At 53.9% G+C, this 19,048-nt stretch overlaps 2 protein-coding genes across 4 annotated transcripts; one reads left to right on the forward strand and one right to left on the reverse strand.

Annotated features, from left to right (window-relative positions):
- Positions 1-9: 9 nt before the first annotated feature.
- On the reverse strand, positions 10-13,705 carry LOC117639921 (tubulin-specific chaperone cofactor E-like protein). 3 transcript variants are annotated; one of them, XM_034375999.1, is made up of 9 exons: positions 13,434-13,705; positions 4,211-4,467; positions 3,937-4,130; positions 3,734-3,834; positions 3,548-3,661; positions 3,204-3,463; positions 2,950-3,110; positions 2,523-2,658; positions 10-2,438 (listed from the first exon to the last, which is right to left on the reverse strand). In XM_034375999.1, the coding sequence occupies exons 2-9, from the start codon at positions 4,451-4,453 to the stop codon at positions 2,253-2,255; spliced, it is 1,395 nt and encodes a 464-aa protein (XP_034231890.1). In that variant the 5' UTR covers positions 4,454-4,467; positions 13,434-13,705; the 3' UTR covers positions 10-2,252. The 3 variants fall into 3 exon arrangements, with proteins under 3 accessions (XP_034231890.1, XP_034231881.1, XP_034231896.1); XM_034375990.1 differs by lacking the exon at positions 13,434-13,705 and adding an exon at positions 5,494-5,644; XM_034376005.1 differs by lacking the exon at positions 13,434-13,705 and adding an exon at positions 5,258-5,278.
- Positions 13,706-16,904: 3,199 nt separating this feature from the next.
- On the forward strand, positions 16,905-18,606 carry LOC117654325 (protein ALP1-like). Its single transcript, XM_034400904.1, has 2 exons — positions 16,905-17,296; positions 17,369-18,606. Exons 1-2 carry the CDS (start codon positions 16,974-16,976, stop codon positions 18,306-18,308), a joined length of 1,263 nt encoding a protein of 420 aa, XP_034256795.1. The 5' UTR covers positions 16,905-16,973; the 3' UTR covers positions 18,309-18,606.
- The last annotated feature ends 442 nt before the right edge of the window (positions 18,607-19,048 follow it).

The raw sequence follows: 19,048 nt of genomic DNA on the forward strand, positions 1-19,048 counted from the left end.
CTGTGCAACATCTTTAAAGTCACAAGAAGACATTTATTCAACAGTGAGAAGAACAGAAGTCTCTCACAAAAATTGTCACTCCCTCTTTACATTGTGCCAAGATCGACTGGTAAACAGACAAAAATGAAGTCGAACATGCAATAAACATTGCAAATAAATACAAAGCTTGCATTAGCACAACTGACAATCTTCAGAAAAAAAATCATAAAAATAAAAATAAAATAAGGGAACAGTTCTAGCATAGACGTTAAGAAACGTATCTGATGCTCAAAGTTTAATTAATCATCCACAATATCTCTTCTCTCCATGAGATTTATCTCATACTTCTTACTAATACTGGACATACAATCTTTAACATAATAAACCACTTTCTTACCGCACACAAAAATCCTTTCAATATCAATCACTATCCAGGAACTACTGCATCACTCTTGTGTGGAAAAAAAAATTAAGTGCTTTTTCCATGACTCAAAATCTAACATTTACAACTTACATAATGAAATTGATAAACATGACTACAATTATTCTATATTACAGTAAGCAAAGAAACATGCATAACACCTTATAGAGAACCTATTTGCAATTGAGTGCTTTGAAGACGAACATTATGCTCTCAGAACTCAACGTAATTAGTAAACAAGAGAAACAAAAGTGTAAGGCAGATAAAATGAAGAAGAACAATTTCCGTCTTATGTTATTTGTACACAAGTGTCTGGGCACATCACATTTTCTTACCACTTGTCATTAAAAATTTCCGGAGGAGAAAACAAATCTTCCACATGATATGAAACATTTAAAAATTCAAATCTCTTTAAATTTTTAGAAAGAATCTAATTGAGTTTATAGTTCACACAATATCACAGCTACATAAATTATTTATTTCATTATTTTTTTTTCATATCTTAACAATGAATAGAATTTTAATTTTAGTGAGAGCGCAAAAAGAATTTACCATGAAGCTGCAAATCTGCTCAACAATACATAAGATGTAGTAATGAGGAAAATTTGCAAATCATAATATCCGGAAGAAAACAAAAACATGTTCTTCGAGTAATGACTCCAAAGGAATAACATCATAGCACAAAAGACAAACAAGCCTGCAGACGATGCAGACATAAAATTTTCAGTACAGGTCATAACTGTTGAAACAGTTTGAAAATCAGCATTGAAATCAGACTTAATCAAACAAAGTGTTTCTACATTCATGTATGGCAAAAGAAACCACATTATGTGGTAAAGACACACACAACACTAAGCATTAGTAAACTTTACAATGTCAGATTCCAGCTTTCGCAATCACCGTCCTGCCTTAATATCAGTTCCAATGAGACTGTAAATGAGTGGGAAGTTCATCCAAGATGTAACTGATTCTGAGCTTATATCACATTCAAACTAAAACCACCACCAATATTTGACCTCATTCAAACCTCATTAAATTTTAATGTTTGAAACGGTATGGCATTATTTGCCAACTAAATCAAATCTGATCGACATCAAGCAATATTTACTAAGCACAATAAAAATACTCATTACCTTAATTACTATATCACAATAGCCTTGTCAGGAAATGATTGATACTCTGTCTACAAGTAGGTAACATGATGTTGAAACACATTTTTTGTATGTGTGGGGGTAACGTATGTATTTTCTGACAACCTGACAACTACCATCTGATTTTATTTAAAACCAAATCAATAAATTCTAATGAATAACAATATGACAACAGCAGTAGGGAACAAGCTGCTGATACATCAACAACTGTAAAACTTTCAATCAAATCAAATGTGTCATCAAGCAATTTTCCACAAAACACTAATAGCCCTCAAGTCCAATGATAATCTGTTCCTGGGAAATCACAGAAAAAACAGTAGGCGGGCAGCAAAGTCAAAAATCCTAAAATTTGACTAACATTTCTACCCGAAAGAAGAAAATTGTTCAATCAGAAGGGCGAGTAAAGAGGAAGGAAAATTGAAACTGACAAATGTATATCACATGAATAACTGACACTCATGGGGGAGATAAAATTGTTCTCTTCAGTTTCTGTTAAGCCCAATATCACATTTAAAATGTTAATAAAAAGCCATTGTCACAAAAGAAACTTGATGATCATCACCAAGAATCATCTGACAGGGGGGTTAAGTAAAAATTAATCTATGCAACAAAACCGTTGCATATTTAATCTCACTTCAGTACCAACTCAAAGTTTCACCTAAAGTGAATGAATAATTGGGCAGTTTCCTCACATTTTATGACTATTTTGAATCTACATGCACCTCATCTCCACTAGTTATATTGTAGCTGTACAGCTGTTTATTTGGATATTTCATGAATTCGTGCTGGCATGGTGTGTCCAAGTAGATTTGATCAATATATAAGAGGCGCATTTTGGATGCTGCAATACCGCATATTGGTTCCAAGGTCTTTTTTAGTTCACTGACCTAAAACATAAAGAAAAAAAGCACGAATAATTAGGAAAACTACAGGGACTCAATATTAGGTGACTGAAAAGTTACAATTCTTACAGTCTGATAAACATTGATGCTTTTGATCTCTGACTTGTCACCCCAAACAATTTTCACTTTGACTCTCTTCTCAGGTGAGAGATCAATGTTGACTAGGGGGTCAAGGCGGCCATGAACTCCAAGAAGATTCCCATACCTAAAATAAGGAAGGATTGGAAACACATTAAAAATAATCATAATAAAAGTTCCTTCTGCTCGGGGTGGACACAGTAAATCTGATATTAAAGCAGCGCCACAACGCCAACCTGGCTGAGATTAGTGCCCCATGCCGACAATTCAATCATTGTCATTCCAGCCTTTTAACCGCAGCAGAGTTTGATATCTGCACATGTTTGGAAGGGGATACAGTTCCTCATTCAAGAGAGGAAGTTTAAATAATTGAAGTCTTCGAGACAAAGGGAGACAAGTTAAAATTCTGAGTTCATACCTCTCTGGACGGTCACTCTCAGGCTTTTCCATGTAAAATCTAATAAATGCTCTCTCAGCGTCTTCCCTTTCTTCTGGACTAATAACTCCTCCTCCATTCAAGGTTTGGACATTGGGTAATCTGGCGATTAGAAGTTGTCTGCGCTCATGTTCGGTGTATTCCTAAGAAAAAAAATTTAATGTGTATTACGTATATAACAAGATAAAAATAGAAGCTCAGTCATGACACTTCAAAGCTGATATTTATGTTGCTACCTCAAATAAGGGGCAACCATTGATGCGAAGACAGTGGAGAGCCGGAAAACATGAAAGACGGTCAATGTCATCCCATGATGCTATATGAGTGTTGGTCAGATTCAATGAGCGCAATTGCCGGAAAACATCATGTGATGAGTACGGTTTTGGTCCAGCTGACTCGCATTCACTCTCACATCTTCCATACTGCATAGGAGGACTTCCACATGATGAGCAAGAATCTTCAGATTCCTCACTGTCATCAATTTTGCATTTTTCAACTGGAAAATGGATGACAATATTAAAATTCACACTGAATTAGGAATATTATCAAGGAATATTCTTACTACATCAGGGCAACTTACTTGGGAGGGAGGGATCAAGAGACAGCAGGGGGCAATCTGCCAAAACAAGGGACTCCAAAGCTGGAAAACATCTCCCCAAATTTGATATTTCACACCACCGACAAATAGGATTACCTGCAAAAGTAGAAATATATTTAATCGTAAACTAGATTTAAAATGGGTGGGTAATAACAGAAATATAATTACCAGTGAAATGTAATCTTTTGATATTTTGGTGAATATCTGCTGAGATGTCACTTAACTCCACAGTGCTGAAGTCATTCAAACTTAGATGCAACTCTTCCAAGCTGGGAGAGGATAGTAAAAACAAGAGAGGTTTAAAATAACAGCAAAATATAACTTAAAAAAAATATAAAGACAGACTTTCTAATTTCTTTATATTTGCTTACTTTGGGAGTAGCTTCAGTAGCTTCTTTATTGTGCACCAACTGACATGAGTGGATATGAGTACCAGGTTGCGAAGAAGTGGAAACGGTGTGTGCTTCTCCTTGTCACACAATTCATCTGTCAGTTCCTCTGCCAAGTTGTTAAAGCTTAAATTTGCAAACTTTACTTGCGGCATGAGCCGAAGGATTGTTAGAACCTGGTAAGACAGAAAAGATGTTGAGGAAATCTTATAAATCCAATTTTAATGAACGAAACCCAAATGAATCTGATACTTACATCGCTCCAGTGAGTGATATTGTTTTGAGCAAGGTCCAGCTCTTCAACAACATGGCACTTTTTCTGTAGATCACATTCATCTCCAGCTGAGTCAATGTTACAGTCATTTAGAACCAGCAATGATGGAACAATATTTCTGGGTCCTTTTCTTGGCACGTAAATCGCTATCGGAAGACCCTCATCGATTCCTTCAACGTCTTCCGGGCCATATTTGCCCTCCAAAGCTTCCACAAGTGTTGGCATTTTTCACATGTAATCTGTAATCAGAAAACAGAAACCTGATTAGATATGTGCAGTTGACTCTGGGGAGGGGGGGGGGGGGACTTAGGATCCATCAATACAAATGTATCCCTTGACAGGTAGGAACTGAGGAATGCATTGGGCTAGTGTGCTGCCCATAAAACTACATGCTTGACGGCTGTAGCACACTTGAGTGCCTATGGCATAATAACCATTTCATAATCCTGCAGCATAGGGAGTGAGAGAGACGGAGAGACGGCGTTGGCGCTATTAAGGCATCAGGTACTACGGGTTTCTGGCGCGCGTACACTTGCACTCACTCACTCACTCACACACACACACACACACTCACTCACATACGTATGGGCCGAGACGCGGAAGGGAAGGGGGCACGGGAGATGTGCAGGTTCGCTGAAATGCATCAGTGTCAGTGCAGCCTTGAGCGCCCTCTAGACTTCCCTCCCCCACCCTTCGACCCCCTCGCCCCGTCAAATAAAACTTGTCTACCGCCCTCGAAAATCCCTGTGCCTTGTAGCGCTCGAGGTGGCGGCGTGCTTTTTGTGAAGCCAAAGTGTCGGGCGAAGCGCGAACTGGCCTGGAAGGGAGCCAGGGCACTAGCCGAGCCTGGCACCGATGCTACGCCACGCTACGCCCTGCTCGGCCTGCACCGCACCGCCGCGCCCCGCGCCACAACCACCGAGTTTCATCACGACTACTTCTCACTCTCGCAACTGAAGCCACGACACTCGCAGGGCGAGCAACAAAAAGGAGCATCGCCCGATGCGAGCCCCGCGCCAGTAAAATAACCTCACTCCAGCGGGCGGGGCGCTGCAGCCTAGCCTGCCTAGCCTGGACGCGCTTTCGCGACAGGACTCGCAGTGTAGCAGCGCCATGACGGTCCGCTCCGCTGGCGAGCGCTAGACGCGAAACAAAGGATCTTCGATCTGCGCTTGAAACGCTCCTCCGCCTGGCTTTTGAGCCACGGAAGTCCAGCGCCATTTCGCGTACAATTCTTTTGCCCCTACAGTACGCCCAGTACGTACCTTTCTACCCAAATAGCGATCGAAAACGCAGGTCGCTTCAACCAAACCTCAGGCTGTCTGTTTGTTGATATTTACACTGCGACCAGCTGGCTGCTGGCTGGCAGGCTCAGCTGGGCTGCGTGGTAGTTCGCGCGAGCGCCCACAGGTGGCGCTAGCGAGCAAGGTCAGGCGGCGGCGGCTGAGGCAGCAGTAGCAGAGCGCGCGCCTGCGCGCTGCGTGTTTTCAAATGGTCTTTCCCCATAAAACCGTAGCAAAATGTCAGCTGAAACGACCGGGCCTTATAAATTCGCCCGGATTCTAAAGATCGCGCGTTTGAATAGAGGCGCCGTTTGGCGGGGTCGGCGCCGGACAGCCGCGCTGTTCTTTCGCGCCATGCGCAGCACGACGAAAACGCGCAGCCCGCCGCGCAGCCCGAACTAGTTCCAACCAGTTTTCAGGATACTTGCAAACACAAAGTCCTCCCTAGGTGTGGCCGCTTTCGCGCTCTGGCTACGATTGCTAACGCCAGATAATGATTCGCTAGTCTCAAGCGCGGCCGAAAGTGTCAACGCGAAGGTGCTGGGAATTCCGGAATTCCCCAGTCGGCGGAGGTTAGGTCACCGCCTCCACTCGACTCTCCGTACAGCGTACATACGCCACACGGGTCATTAGCGAGAATAAATACACGGAGCCGGATCTAAGAAACTCTGCGCCCACGAGCGGACGCCGTTTGGAAATCCGTCCGTCACGACGCCGGCGACGGCATGGCGACGGATAGGGGGGCCTACCTTTGGGGGGATAGGATAACCACTTGCCCGACACCTTGACCGCGTGGCCTTGCTTGCCTTGCTTCCAGCACCTTTTATTTCTTATTTCCACCGCCGAATTCGCAAGCGCCTCACCTTGCCTCTGCCCGCGGAGGACACGATTCAATTTCGTTTTGTTTTCTTGCGGCGTGGGCGTTGGTGCCTTCCCCGACCCTGCTCAATATCGGCGGGCGCTCCGGATTGTTTACCTTCACAATTTTGGAACGATTCTTTTTTTTTTGTAATTTTTTTAATGGTGGTATTAACACTGGAAATTTTCACATCGCGGCGGGAGCGCCGGAGCCGGAAGGGATATAAAATGTGGCGGCGCGGGGCGGCCTTCCCTGCGTGGCCTGCGCAGCCTGCGCCTGCCGGGAAACCGATGCCATTGTTGCGTGTCGTCGTCGTCACGGGGGCACGACGAGCGATGCCGAGGAATCGTCTCGTCGCTCTGTCTCTCTCGCACCCCTACAGAAGGCCGCATGAGTGTGACAGAGACGGTGACGACGAAACGAACGATCCCTCGGATCGGAATGACTGGGAGGACGTGATGACCCCCATCTTCCTGGAGTCGCCACCGGTTGGTCGCCACGCCGGCTGCCTTGCTGCCTGGGCCCAGCCAGGCCGCCCCAATCACTGCCTCTGATGGGAACCACACACGCCTGCCGCCGCCAGCAGTAAACTCATTCCGAGAATCGTTTGCGTCGCTCTGTCTCTCTCGCACTTCCGGGGCGTCCCGTAAGACGCGAGAGAGACGGTGTTCTGGTCGCTCTGTCTCTTTCGCGGCATGAGAGAGGCGCCACCCTTGTCCCATCGCGTCCCGCGAGTGCGAGAGAGACAGAGCGGCGCAATCGATGACCGGAATCGGAGGCCACTGGTTTCGGCGGCAATTAGACGCGGAGCTAACTGCGCCTCGCCGCGTCCTCTGCCCGGTCCCTCTGGTCGGTACAACACTCGCGGCCGGCGGCCAAGAGCATGTGTCATGTCCCGCCAAGTTCAAGGGCGGAACCGGCGCCCGCCTGTACCGCCGTACCGCCGTACTCGGCTTGGCCGGGTTCCTGCCGGTCGCGTTGCGACGTGCCGCAGAGCAGCCCGAGACCCCCCGCGCGCCGGACCGAGCAAACTTCGACGGCCTGCTCCGGCGGCGTGCTCGCGAGGTGCGCGTCGTGCAAACTTTTGGCGCGGCCTGTCCCGGCGGCGCGGCGCGGCGCGGTGCACTCCACGGGCGGGGCGGGGCGCGACGGGGCGGGGCGGGGCGGGGCGGGGCGGGGCGGGGCGGGGCGGGGCCGCCAGGCTCGGCGAGGTGCTTGACACTCGGAGAGCACTGCACTGGACTGCAGCACGACTGCGGCGGACTGCCCTAGCGTGCGCGGTGCGGCGGTGCGGCGTGCGTGGACTCCGAGAGACGAGTCGTCCATCAAGTTGTCGGATGCCTCAGCCTCTTCCAGGTCCGCGCTGCTGCGCGCTGCGAGTGCACCGAGCACTGCAGCGCGGCGGCCGGCGGGTTTCGCATTATGCCGCAGCCCCGCCTCGGATCGTGGATCCGCACGCGCGGTTACGCCACTGGTTGGCCGGGCGGCCGGCGCGCTGGCCGGGATGGCCTGGATCCTGGATGTCGCGTCGTTAGCTGGCCGAGCCCCGGCCAGCCTCGCACGGCGCTCGCGCGGCAGGCGCAGCATCCGCCACATTTGTCTCAAACTTCCGCGCCAAATTCAGAGCGCCGCCGCCCCGCCGGCTATCTCCTTATGGACCACCTTTACGTGCTTCCTGCTCGGCTCGGCACGAGGCGGCGTTCACTTGGCGGTGCGCGGCCACAGGCAGCCACAGGCAGCCACGGCGCGGTCGGCGCGTTCAAGGCCACGCACTTTCCTCGCCCCGTCCTTGGAATGCCTGCCGAAAATAATGCGCCACGCTGTCTGCCTCGCTCTCCCGCGGCGTCCCGCAAGAGTGCGAGGAAGACGGAGCGACGAAAACGGCTCTCGCGATCGGTCTGCAGGGGCCGTCCTCCAACGCCGTGATCGGGTTTTGAACCCGGATTCCCCGTCGCAAACACCCTTGGAACACCCAACTCCGCCACAGCAGGCCCTTGGGTAATTTAACGAGTGCTCCCACAGCTTCTTTTCGCGCCCATTTTGTTTCTTTCAGAAACGTTACACAGCGCGACGCAGTGTGCTTGGACATTGCGCGAGCGAAGGACCTTTCCCGTGTTTTCCACCGCTGTGCGCGCCGCCGTCGCTCTCAGTCACCCAGCCCTAGCCGGCCCCAGCCCTTTGCGACTTGCCGCACAGTGGGCCAGAAGACCGATGGAGGCGGACAAAACTCTAGATGTGCTTTGAGCTCCAGAGTCGCTAAACAGGACTCGAACCGAACGTGTGACCCCACCAATGGATTTCCTGTTCGGAGAAGAGTAATCCATTGGTGGGGTCACACGTTCGATTCTAGTGCCATTTAGCGACTCTGGAGCTCAAAACGCGTCTAGAGTTTTGTCCGCCTCCTCCGGTCTTCTGGCCCACTGTGTGCCGCTCGCCGCGCACAACGCCCCTTGCAAGTCAGTACTGCGTCGCGGCCGCCACGCCGTCGCGGCTCTAATCGGCCAGCAGTCGCGTCGCTCCGTCTCTCTCGCACTCGCGCGGGACGCCCGAGAGTGTGAGAGAGACGGAGCGACGTTCGGCACCGGCCTGCAGCAGGCTGGCGCGAGTTTCAGCACGCCTCTCGTGCGCGATAGAACGCCGCGCCGCCTAGGTGCGACGGAGTCGGAGTCAGACGGAGTGCGACGCAGTCGTAAAGACCGAGCGCACAATCTCTGCCTTTTTCCACGACGACGTCGGCGACGGCGACGCGGTGACGCACGCAGACCTACTTCGCTGATTTGCTCAGGACAAAGGTCTATCGGCGCGGCGAGCGGCTTGGCCTGCTGAGCATGGCGCTGCTCTCCTCCTTGACCCATATCATTTCGAGGTGTGCGTGCGCGTGCCGCGTGCGCCCCGCGAGGATCCGGTCAGGAAATTCGCCGCGATCCTGGAGCATGCTGCTGCAGCAGTCCGGGCGGCGGTGGCGGTGCGCTGGTGGGTGGCCGGAGTCCGTCTGGAGTCCGTCTGGACGCCGCCTGGAATCCGCGGCTGGAGTCTGCGCGGCCACGGTGTCTGGCTGGAGGCAGCTGGAGGCCGCTGGAGGCACACGATGAGTGGCAACACAGCGAGCGCTTTGGCGTGGCTTCGGCGTTTCTTTGGCGTGCTGCTTTGGGTCCGCTCGCTCGGTCTGAGAGACGGAGAGGTCCAGCTGCCTGCTAGCCGCCTCACAGTGGGCCAGAAGACCGGTGGAGGTGGGCAAAACTCTGGACGCTAAACAGGACTCGAACTGAACGTGTCACCCCACAAATGGATTCCTCGTTCGGAGAGCAATCCACACTCCCAAGATCCTACTGAGCTTTTTCTTCGTAATACGAACAAAAAGCTTAGTATTATGACAGCACAGCGAAGGTAGTAACGTATGGTGAGGGGTTCTCAGTAACTTATGACCAGTTTCTTAGTATTACAAACAAATTTCTTTGTATTATGATAGATTTGAGTTGTAGAGTACTGAGAATTAGCTTAGTATTATGACATCACGGCATTTCTCAGTAGGAAATTGGGAGTGCATTGGTGGGGTCACACGTTCGGTTCGAGTCCTGTTGAGCGACTCTGCAGCTCAAAACGCATCTAGAGTTTTGTCCGCCTCCACCGGTCTTCTGGCCCACTGTGCGCCTGCCTCGGCGTGAGCCAAGTGGTGTCGCTGACCCTCTCTCTCTTTTTACGGAGCCGGCCAATCGAATCACGCAACGCAAAGCGCCAAGCGCGCCAAGCGCTCCGAAACAAAGGAAAGCGCTGCGCTGCGCGACTGCAGGACTCGCACTGGCCAGGGAGACTTATTCCGAACTGTGCTTTCGTCGCCGGAACGGAACGCCCCAAGAGAGTGAGCGAGACAGAGCGAAGGTGTCGAATCGGTCCGCAGGCAAGCCGCGGCGGAAAAGAATTATTTCGGGGGATGGAAGGGGCGGCAGTGGGTCAGCGGGGCTGAAGGCTGAAGGCTCCGCCGCGCCTCGGCCTCGTCGGCCTCCTCTCCCGAGTGTTGTCGTTGTCCCTGAGGAATTAGGGCGGAGCGGGGCGGAGCTGCGCGATGCGGGGCACTGCGGGGCACCGCGGGGCACCGCGGGGCCGTGGTCCAAGGCATCGCCGAGGCATGGCCAAGGGCCAAGGGGGCAAGCCTAGCCACGCCGACGACAGGCGGCCCGGCAGCCAGGCCGCCACGTGCTGGCCGCGATGGCCGGCTGCCAAAGTGACGCATCAGTCTGCAGTCTGCACCGAGTAGCGAGTAGCAGCAAACGAGCAGGAAGCTCCGAGCGGTTGTGGCGCTCTAGACTGGGAGCGCCGCGGCAGTAGGCAACCCGCCGGCACTGCTGCCTCGGCGTTGCCTACCTCTAGGCTCGGAGCGCCGCGGCAGTAGGCAACCCGCCGGCACTGCTGCCTCGGCGTTGCCTACCTCTAGGCTGGGAGCGCCGTGGCAGTAGGCAACCCGCCCGCACTGCTGCCTCGGCGTTGCCTACCTCTAGGCTGGGAGCGCCGTGGCAGTGGGCAACCCGCCGGCACGGCTGCCTCGGCGTTGCCTACCTCTAGGCTCGGAGCGCCGCGGCAGTAGGCAACCCGCCGGCACTGCTGCCTCGGCGTTGCCTACCTCTAGGCTGGGAGCGCCGTGGCAGTGGGCAACCCGCCCGCACGGCTGCCTCGGCGTTGCCTACCTCTAGGCTGGGAGCGCCGTGGCAGTGGGCAACCCGCCGGCACGGCTGCCTCGGCGTTGCCTACCCTCATTACCATTACGGGCTAGACCACACCAGAGCCGTACATTGGTACATGATCGTATGCCGTTTCGGGCCCGACACACGGCGCTCGGCCCCGGCAGGCCCTTGCCCCGCCAGCGTGCAGTTCATCTTTCAGAGTGGACGCGGCACGGAGGGATCAAGGATCAGGTCGGGAGAAAGGAGTGCACGTTTAACTGCCGGGCCGGGCCGGCCACGAAGGGTCTGAGTGTCGCCTCGCGTGCGTGTGTGTGCGTGCGTGCGTGTGGCCGCAGGACGGCTGACACCAGCCCTGCGGCCTGCCTGCGGCCTGCGGCGAGACCACCGGACAGGCGGCAGCGGCAGATCGCGGGGTTTTCTCGCCGTAAAGCCGCGCTGATGGGCCGAGGCTCCGAGGCAGGCTGAGGCTGAGGGGTCTCTGAGGCCACAGCCTGCCACAGCCTGCCACAGCGCGCTGCAAGCGGGTCGAAAGTGCATGGCGCCAGCACCGCCAGCAGCGCCGCAAGCAGCTGTCCCCAGCACCTCGTCTGCTTTCCCAGCCTGCCTACCTGCCTGCCTGCCTGCCTGCCCGCCTGCCTGCCTGCCTGCCTGCCCGCCTGCCTGCCTGCCTGCCTGCCTGACGGATCGCAGGACATCTTTCTGCATGGATGGCGGGAACGCAAACGCCCACACACTCGTACACGCGCGCACACACACACACACACACACATACGCGAACATACAGTACACAACCGTTGCCCCAGGACAAGGGTGTGTCCGTTTGACCGGCCGCCGTCTATCATTATCAGGATTGCGACACACGCCCCCAACAAGCGCACGCACACATACACACACACGTGCACGCTCACACACACGTGCACGCTCACCCGCACGCCTCGCCGAGGGCACAGGGCCACGCTCGAGCACGCGCACTGGCGCAAGCCGGCACACGCACACGTGCTCGCGAAAGACACATCCAGGCGAAGGCGAAGGCAGACGGACGGACGGACGGACGGACGGGCAGCAGGATATACAGATGGGCAGGCATGGCCGAGCGGGCCCGCACGTGCGCTTACTTGACAAGGTGCTCTGTGTCGTCTTTAACGTCCTTAACGCCGACGGCCGTGTTCTGGGTACGTCCGCCGCGCGGCCTCTGGAATGAACGCGCCGTTGTTGTTGTTATTGTTGTTGTTGTTTTTGTCGTTTTCGTCAGTCTGTCCCCGGTCTGTCCAGTCAGACAGCCGGCGCGGAGGGTCTGGGTCCTGTGTCCTGGTGCACATCGGGCAGCTGCACGGCCCGCGCTTGTCGTCGACATGTCGTTGTCGTCGTCCTCCTCGTCGTCGCCACCGTCACTTTTACCATTTCCCGCGGCCACCGTGCGCTGGTGACGCTTCTGACGCCAGGGTGCACCACACTGGCTCCCGTTTTATTTTCGGTGCGGCCGGCCGCAACGGCATCGCAGCGCCGAAGCAGCGTCCTTGCAGAACGGACGGTGGCCGCGGGCGGGGCGGGGCGGGGCGGGGCGGGGCGGGGCGGGGCGGGGCGGGGCGGGGCGGGGCGGGGCGCGTTGTGGATAGCACATGGCGGGGCGGGGCGGGCGGGGCGTTGCGGATCCTCGCCGGTATTCTAATAAACGCTTCAAGGCTGCACTGGCGCGCCATGCCGGCCACCGCTCGGACCGCCACCACTTTGCTTTCCGTCACGAAAAGACAATGCAGTCGCCACGTGTGTGTGTCTGTATTGGTGTGAGTGTGTGTGTGCACGTGTGTGCAGCGCCGCCGCCGCCGCCAACGGCATAGCCATGGCTGCAGCCAGCGACCATCGGGACAACGGCGCATGGCGGCATGGCGGCGTGGCGACGGCGTGGCTTGGCGGGCACAAACGCATTGTGCATACGGCGGGACGGGACGCGTCAAACCACTATGGAGCGCCTGGCCATGGGCCACACGAACACACACACACACACACACACACACACACACACACACACACACACACACACACACACACACACACAAACACACACACAACGATACGCCCGCGGACTCACTACGCGCACACACATGGAATCCAACAACAATAACAAAGAGCGAGCTCATTGCGGCGACCCATGTCACCATGTGCATTGCTGTGCATCGCTGTGCATGCACTTTTCTTTTCCGGCCACCGGAAGGTAAGCAGCAGCTTCGCTCTGCTCTGCAGTCTGATTCCGAGAGTCGTGTTCATCACCCTGTCTCTCTCGCACTCACGGAGCGTTCCTTCTGGGTGCGAGAGAGACAGAGCGACGAAAAGGACTCTCGGGATCGGTGCACGTACTGCTCCGCGTTGGCGACTAGCGGCCTCACCTGCAAGAAATGGTATCCCAGACTGCGTGCGCCGCGACGGGGCGGTTTGACGGGGCGGTACAACGCGGTCCTGTTCCTGCGTTCGGTCGCGGTGCGCGGTCCACCGCGGGGCGCGGGACTCTCGGTGCGCGTCGGAGGTCTTGGAGGTCGTCGGGGAGAGAGGCGCGCGCGGAATACTGAGACGCACTGGGCTGCACTGGGCTGCACTGGGCGGGGAAGTCCTCGCTTGCAGAGCGCGCGCGTGTCGGCGCGACGGGGCGCGGGTTCAAGACCAGGCGGGGGTCCAACGACTGCGCGCCTCGCTCGGCCAGGCTCGGCCACGCCGCGGCTGATAGGCGAAGCGGGGCAAGAACGGCACGGCTGCTCGGCGCGGCTGCGAGGATCACGAGTTGCTGCTGCCGCTGCCGCAACACTCCGACTGAGGTGAGGTCGGGATCGGCCGCAGGCAGCGCGTTGCGGGGCGTTGCGGGGCGCGGCGGGGCGGCGGGGCGGGGCGCGGCGGGGCGGGGGCTCCGCGCAGCCCGCCGCGCGGTGTGCTCAGCTGGCCGCTCGCTGGGCTGGACCCTCGCCAACCACCGAGCGCAACATGTAAACACACACACGCACACACACACACTAACGCGGACACGCGTGCCCGATGCGCACACGCGAAGGACACGGAAAGAAGAGCCGCGCACGCGGCGGAGTCGTGTCCCTTTCTCAACATTGTCCCAAACGCGGCGCGCGGCACGTCGCGCGGCGCGGCAGTGTCCAGCTGCTGGAGGAGCTGGAGGTGGCCGGCTCCCTGTTTGTTGTGGTTCCCTGTTCCCGCCTGTTGTTCCCACGTGGAGCCGGCGTGCCTCTTGAGTGTCTTCAGTGAGTGAGGCGCGTCGCGTGGGCCGCCCGCTCGGGCGCCTGCAAGCTCCCCGTCAGGCAGGCCCGCGCCACACCGCGGCCAGCGGGTTGCCTACCCGACGAACGCACGGCGGCGGCGGTTCGGCCCGCTCGGCAGGCCGCGCGGCGTGCGGTGCGGACTGCAGACTGCCTTGTGCCGAGATGATAAAGGTCGACAGAAACGCCTCTGCGGCCCTGAGGTTGCAGGACCGGGCAGCCCTGCCCTCTCACTCTCTCACTCTCTCCTTCTAGCCCAGCCCCCCCCCCCTCCTCCCGGCGCGGCCTTTTATTATTACTCTTTATGCCTGTCTCAGCCCAGCCTGGCGTAGACTGGCGGCGGCAACCGGGCCGAAGGTTGCCGAGGGTTCCACTTCTACTACTCGAGCAGCCGTTCGACCGTTCGGCGGCGTCGAATCCGTTGAAGGCCCCGCGTGGCGCCGCATACTCTCTGAAAAATCTCCGGGAAGAGGTTTTAGAAGGGTACCTGTTCTACTGTCTGCCTGCCGCCGCACTGGAGTTTTTAAGACGGACTGCTTCGCCCAACAGCCTCGGCTCGCCGTGTCGGCGCGCTGCTGGAGTGCTGGACCGGGAAGGAGGATTACGATCAATGACGAAATTGCGCGCGCCGCCCAGGCCGAGGCCCAGGCCCAGACCGCCTGGCTTGTGGCCGCGGCTCGCCTGGCTTGGCACTGCGGCACCCGGGACGCCGGCCTGCACTGAGAAAGCCTTACAAACTATTTTAGGCCTTACAAGGAAAAGCAGTTTGTTATTCCAAAGTATTTTGAGCATACATCGAGGGGTCCTATTCAAAAGATCTTATCTGGGCGTTCCCCTCAAGACAATCTTATCTTAAACGCCGGCAAATTTCACTCATTTTGATGAATCAGAATGAATACGACGGTGAGCGAAACATATTTCTACATGCACTTTTGGTTTAATTGATCTTCCATCTTTAGATTCACTTCATGAAACTCACAAATTATGTTGATATGTAGCTGTATCAAATGATCAAACTATGTGAAATTTACCTGCGTTTAAGATAAGATTGTCTGGGGGGGGGGGGGAACGCCCAGATAAGATCTTTTGCATAGGACCCCTCGACATAAGCTTACAAAATAAATTCTTCGCAAATTACGAACTATTTCTTCGTATAACAAAGTAATTTAGTTTGTATAATGCTTGCTCAAAATACTTCGTAAGGTTTTAAGCGTGTGCTTGCTCCACGACGGCCAGGTCCCGGACAGCCAGTCGGCAGAATGCAACGGCGTGTCCGAGACGCAAAGCCGCCGCACAGTGGGCCAGAAGACCGGTGGAAGCGGCCGAAATTCTAGACGCGTTTTGAGCTCCAGAGCCTCTAAACAGGCATAGAACCAATCGTGTGACCCCACCTTTGGATTTCTCGTTCGGAAAGCAATCCATTGGTGGGGTCACACGTTCGGTTCGAGTCCCATTTAGCGACTCTGGAGCTCAAAACGCGTCTAGAATTTCGGCCGCCTCCTGGCCCACTGTGCGGCGGCGCTAGCGTTGCCAGCGGCGGTTAGCTCCGTCTGCGCCGTCTTCGCGGTGCTACTGTCACGCGCCGCGGAGCCGAGCCGAGACGAGCGACAGGCGGGCGGGGGTTTTGATCCGGCGTGTCGTAAAAAGTTTTGCGAAACGATAAATCTCCGACGCGGTAATGATAGCCATGATGATAGTGCGGCGTGGCGAGGCGTGGCGGGGCCGCGCGGCGTCGCGTGGACGGGACGCGCGTCTAATGGGGGACTCCAGGACAAGCTCCAGGACTCCCCGAGGCGAACTTCCCTTTAGAAAACTGCTGCAGGTCTGTCTACCGTGCCGCGGTGCCGCGGTGCCGCCCCGCACCGGACCGGTTCTGCTGGTCGGCCGGTAGTGAGCCTCGTCCGGTCCGGTCTGTCACTGCACCAGCGGCAGCGGACGGGGGGCGCGGGGCCACGGCGGGGCCTCGCGCTCAAATAGAGCATTTCCTCGCATTTTTCTCGTGGCGTGGCCGCGTGGCCCCGCGGCGACGATCCGCGCGGTAGCGTAGCGCGCAGCCGCGGGCTTGGTGTGGCTCTTGGAGCTCTTGGCAGCCAACCCCCGCCCTGCGTCATGTCGAGGACTCGATGCCCTCGAAGGCCGGACGGTGGGCACCCTGTTGACCTAGCGCGAACTGTAGCAGTAAATACCCCCCCCAAACAACAACAACAATAATGATGGAGACTTATGCCTAGTACACTGATGCTCGGAATATGGTTTTTCAAATGTGGTGGCTTCGCGCGCCCTTCGCGGAAGCATCTCCGGCGGAAGTGTATATTCGCAGGGATGCCCGTCAAACGACTACGGCTATTCGCAGGTACTCGCGATTTTCTTGCCAACATGAAATAATAATTAGAAAGCGATGGGTTCGTGTCTGTTGTCCTCTTTTTGGTCAACGACTGGAACGGCAAAGGCAGTTGTGCCTTCCATGGCAACAAATGTACTATTTTTTCATGTCGTCGGGAAAAGTACCCGTTGTGCCGCGGTCTCGGACTACTTTTTTGGTCGTGCATCGACCATCGACAGGTGGTAGCCCTGCCATGTTTGTTTACATCATTTGGCGGAACCGCGGAACGCCCGCACGCATCGCATGTACGGGTTAGGTTGTTAGCTGTCAGCAAACCTTTTTAAATAATGAATCGCGATAGGGCACTGGTGCACATTGTACTGGCGTATCAAAACATGCTCAATAACCAAGCCGCCTACTTTCGGCTAATGACAAGGAGACCAAGGCGGCGGTGGTGGGTGAGGCCAGTCAATCGTCGGGGAAACGAACACGACTTCTTCAACAATGTGATTCGAGAAATTTATGAAACTGATCACGAGGAGTTTTTTAGACTGTTTCGTATGCAGCCTGATCAATTTAGGCACCTTGTTCGTTTAGTAGAACCTTTTTTGACGAAGAGGAGTATTCGGACTCCTTTGCCTACTACTCTTCGAGTTGCAGTGACACTGATGTGAGTCAGTCTTTGAGAATAATTTCTCCATAGCTTCATCGGTTCCCACCTAATTTCATTATTCTTTTGAAGGTTTCTTGCTCATGGCGATAGTGCGGTCTCGAAGCATTTTGAATTCCGCATTGGGACTTCTACTGTCCACAAGGTGATCAACGAAACATGCAAGGCAATCTGGGATGCTCTGCAGCCAATATTTTTGAAACATCCCTCAAAAGATGAATGGAAGAACATAAGCAAGAGGTTTGAAGAGCGTTGGCAATTTCCCAATTGTTTGGGAGCCATTGATGGCAGACACATGGAAATCCAATGTCCACCATGCACAGGAACAGAATATTACAACTATAAAGGGTTCTTTAGCATAGTACTCTTGGCGACATGTGATGCAGATCACAAATTTACTTGGATTGACATTGGACAGTACGATTCTATCAGTGATGGAGGTGTTTGGTCCAACACTGAGTTTGCTCAAGACCTAGAAAATGGTGAAGCGGACTTGCCTGATCCAAAACCTCTCCCACTTACAACTGCTCCCCCCTTCCCGTATGTGTTTGTCGGAGATGCTGCCTTTCCTTTGTCTACGTTTATGATGCGCCCTTATCCGAAAAAAAACCTCACTGCGGAACAGAGAATTTTCAACTACAGACTCTCCAGGGCCAGACTGACTATTGAGAACACTTTTGGCATTCTTTGTGCACAGTGGAAAATATTGCACAAACCACTCAGCATGAAAGTTGAGAATGCAGAGAATTTGTTCAAAGCTCTTGTGTGTCTCCACAATTTTGTAATGTCTGCGGAAGAAGCAGTGCCTCACGGTGACAGACGGTATTGCGGCCCCAGGCACTTGAATGTAATGGAACCAGATGGAAGTGTCACAGCCGGTGAGTGGCAACTACACCAATCTCAGCACTTTAGACAGCTTGGAAGGGTTGGTGCAAACTATGCCGGTTCTGTACCTCGAGGACAGAGGGAATTTTTGAAGATGTATTTTAATTCTGATGTGGGAGAATTATGACGGACTCGACGAATACTCTACAACATACAGCTGGCAATATTTGTGGAAAAGGATGCCGTATTGTGGAATTTGCTGTGCTGGGTCGCAGCCTGTGGTGCTGCTCGTGCAAAGAGTGCATCTCGCGACTTTACACACTAATTCCTGGTGGCCTTACTGATCCTGATTCGAGAGAGGCTTTCATTGATATATTTCAGAGACTTGCTAATTACGCTGTCATTTTATTCTATTTTATTATTTTGTATTTAAATATTCATTTTGTGTTAGTAAAGTTACTTGTACCATACTTGTGTTGTACTTATTATTTGGTAATTAAATATATATTTTGTGCAATTAAATTTACTTATGCTGTACTCATTACAAAACTACATCAACCTTCTACACACATAAACTTACGCAGATACTAGAAAGTGTCATCCAAACTTAAGTTCTGTCCGAAACAAGGTATATGACATTGACTTCTCTCATGCGACACTATCAGATGAATACCCAGCAAAACAAATGAAAGCAAGTGAAATTTTCTTTTGAAAAAAAATAGTGAAAAATAGAGCCAAAGCAAGGGCTGTCACTAACGACTTGTTTACCCACAGCACAAGGTCCTGAGACTGGGGATCTAAAGGTCTATTGTCCTGATATTTCCCTTCATTTCAACATGTTGTGCTTAGTGAAGCCCTGTGACTCGTTGTCTGTGTTCCTGATAAGTGTTCCTACCCACAACGCCCTGGGATCGGGTCCCTCCCACC

This window comes from Thrips palmi, unplaced genomic scaffold, assembly GCF_012932325.1.
Source record: "Thrips palmi isolate BJ-2018 unplaced genomic scaffold, TpBJ-2018v1 HiC_scaffold_1, whole genome shotgun sequence".
NCBI lineage: Eukaryota > Metazoa > Arthropoda > Insecta > Thysanoptera > Thripidae > Thrips > Thrips palmi.

Coding starts and splice junctions, on each gene's coding strand:
- LOC117639921 (XM_034375999.1), bottom strand. CDS start 4,453: ATGCCAACACTTGTGGAAGCTTTGGAGGGCAAATATGGCCCGGAAGAC. Junction 3,835..3,936: donor CTACTGAAGCTACTCCCAAA/GTAAGCAAATAT, acceptor ATCCTCTCCCAG/CTTGGAAGAGTTGCATCTAA. Junction 2,659..2,949: donor GAGAGTGACCGTCCAGAGAG/GTATGAACTCAG, acceptor TCCTTATTTTAG/GTATGGGAATCTTCTTGGAG.
- LOC117654325 (XM_034400904.1), top strand. CDS start 16,974: ATGAATCGCGATAGGGCACTGGTGCACATTGTACTGGCGTATCAAAAC. Junction 17,297..17,368: donor CGAGTTGCAGTGACACTGAT/GTGAGTCAGTCT, acceptor ATTCTTTTGAAG/GTTTCTTGCTCATGGCGATA.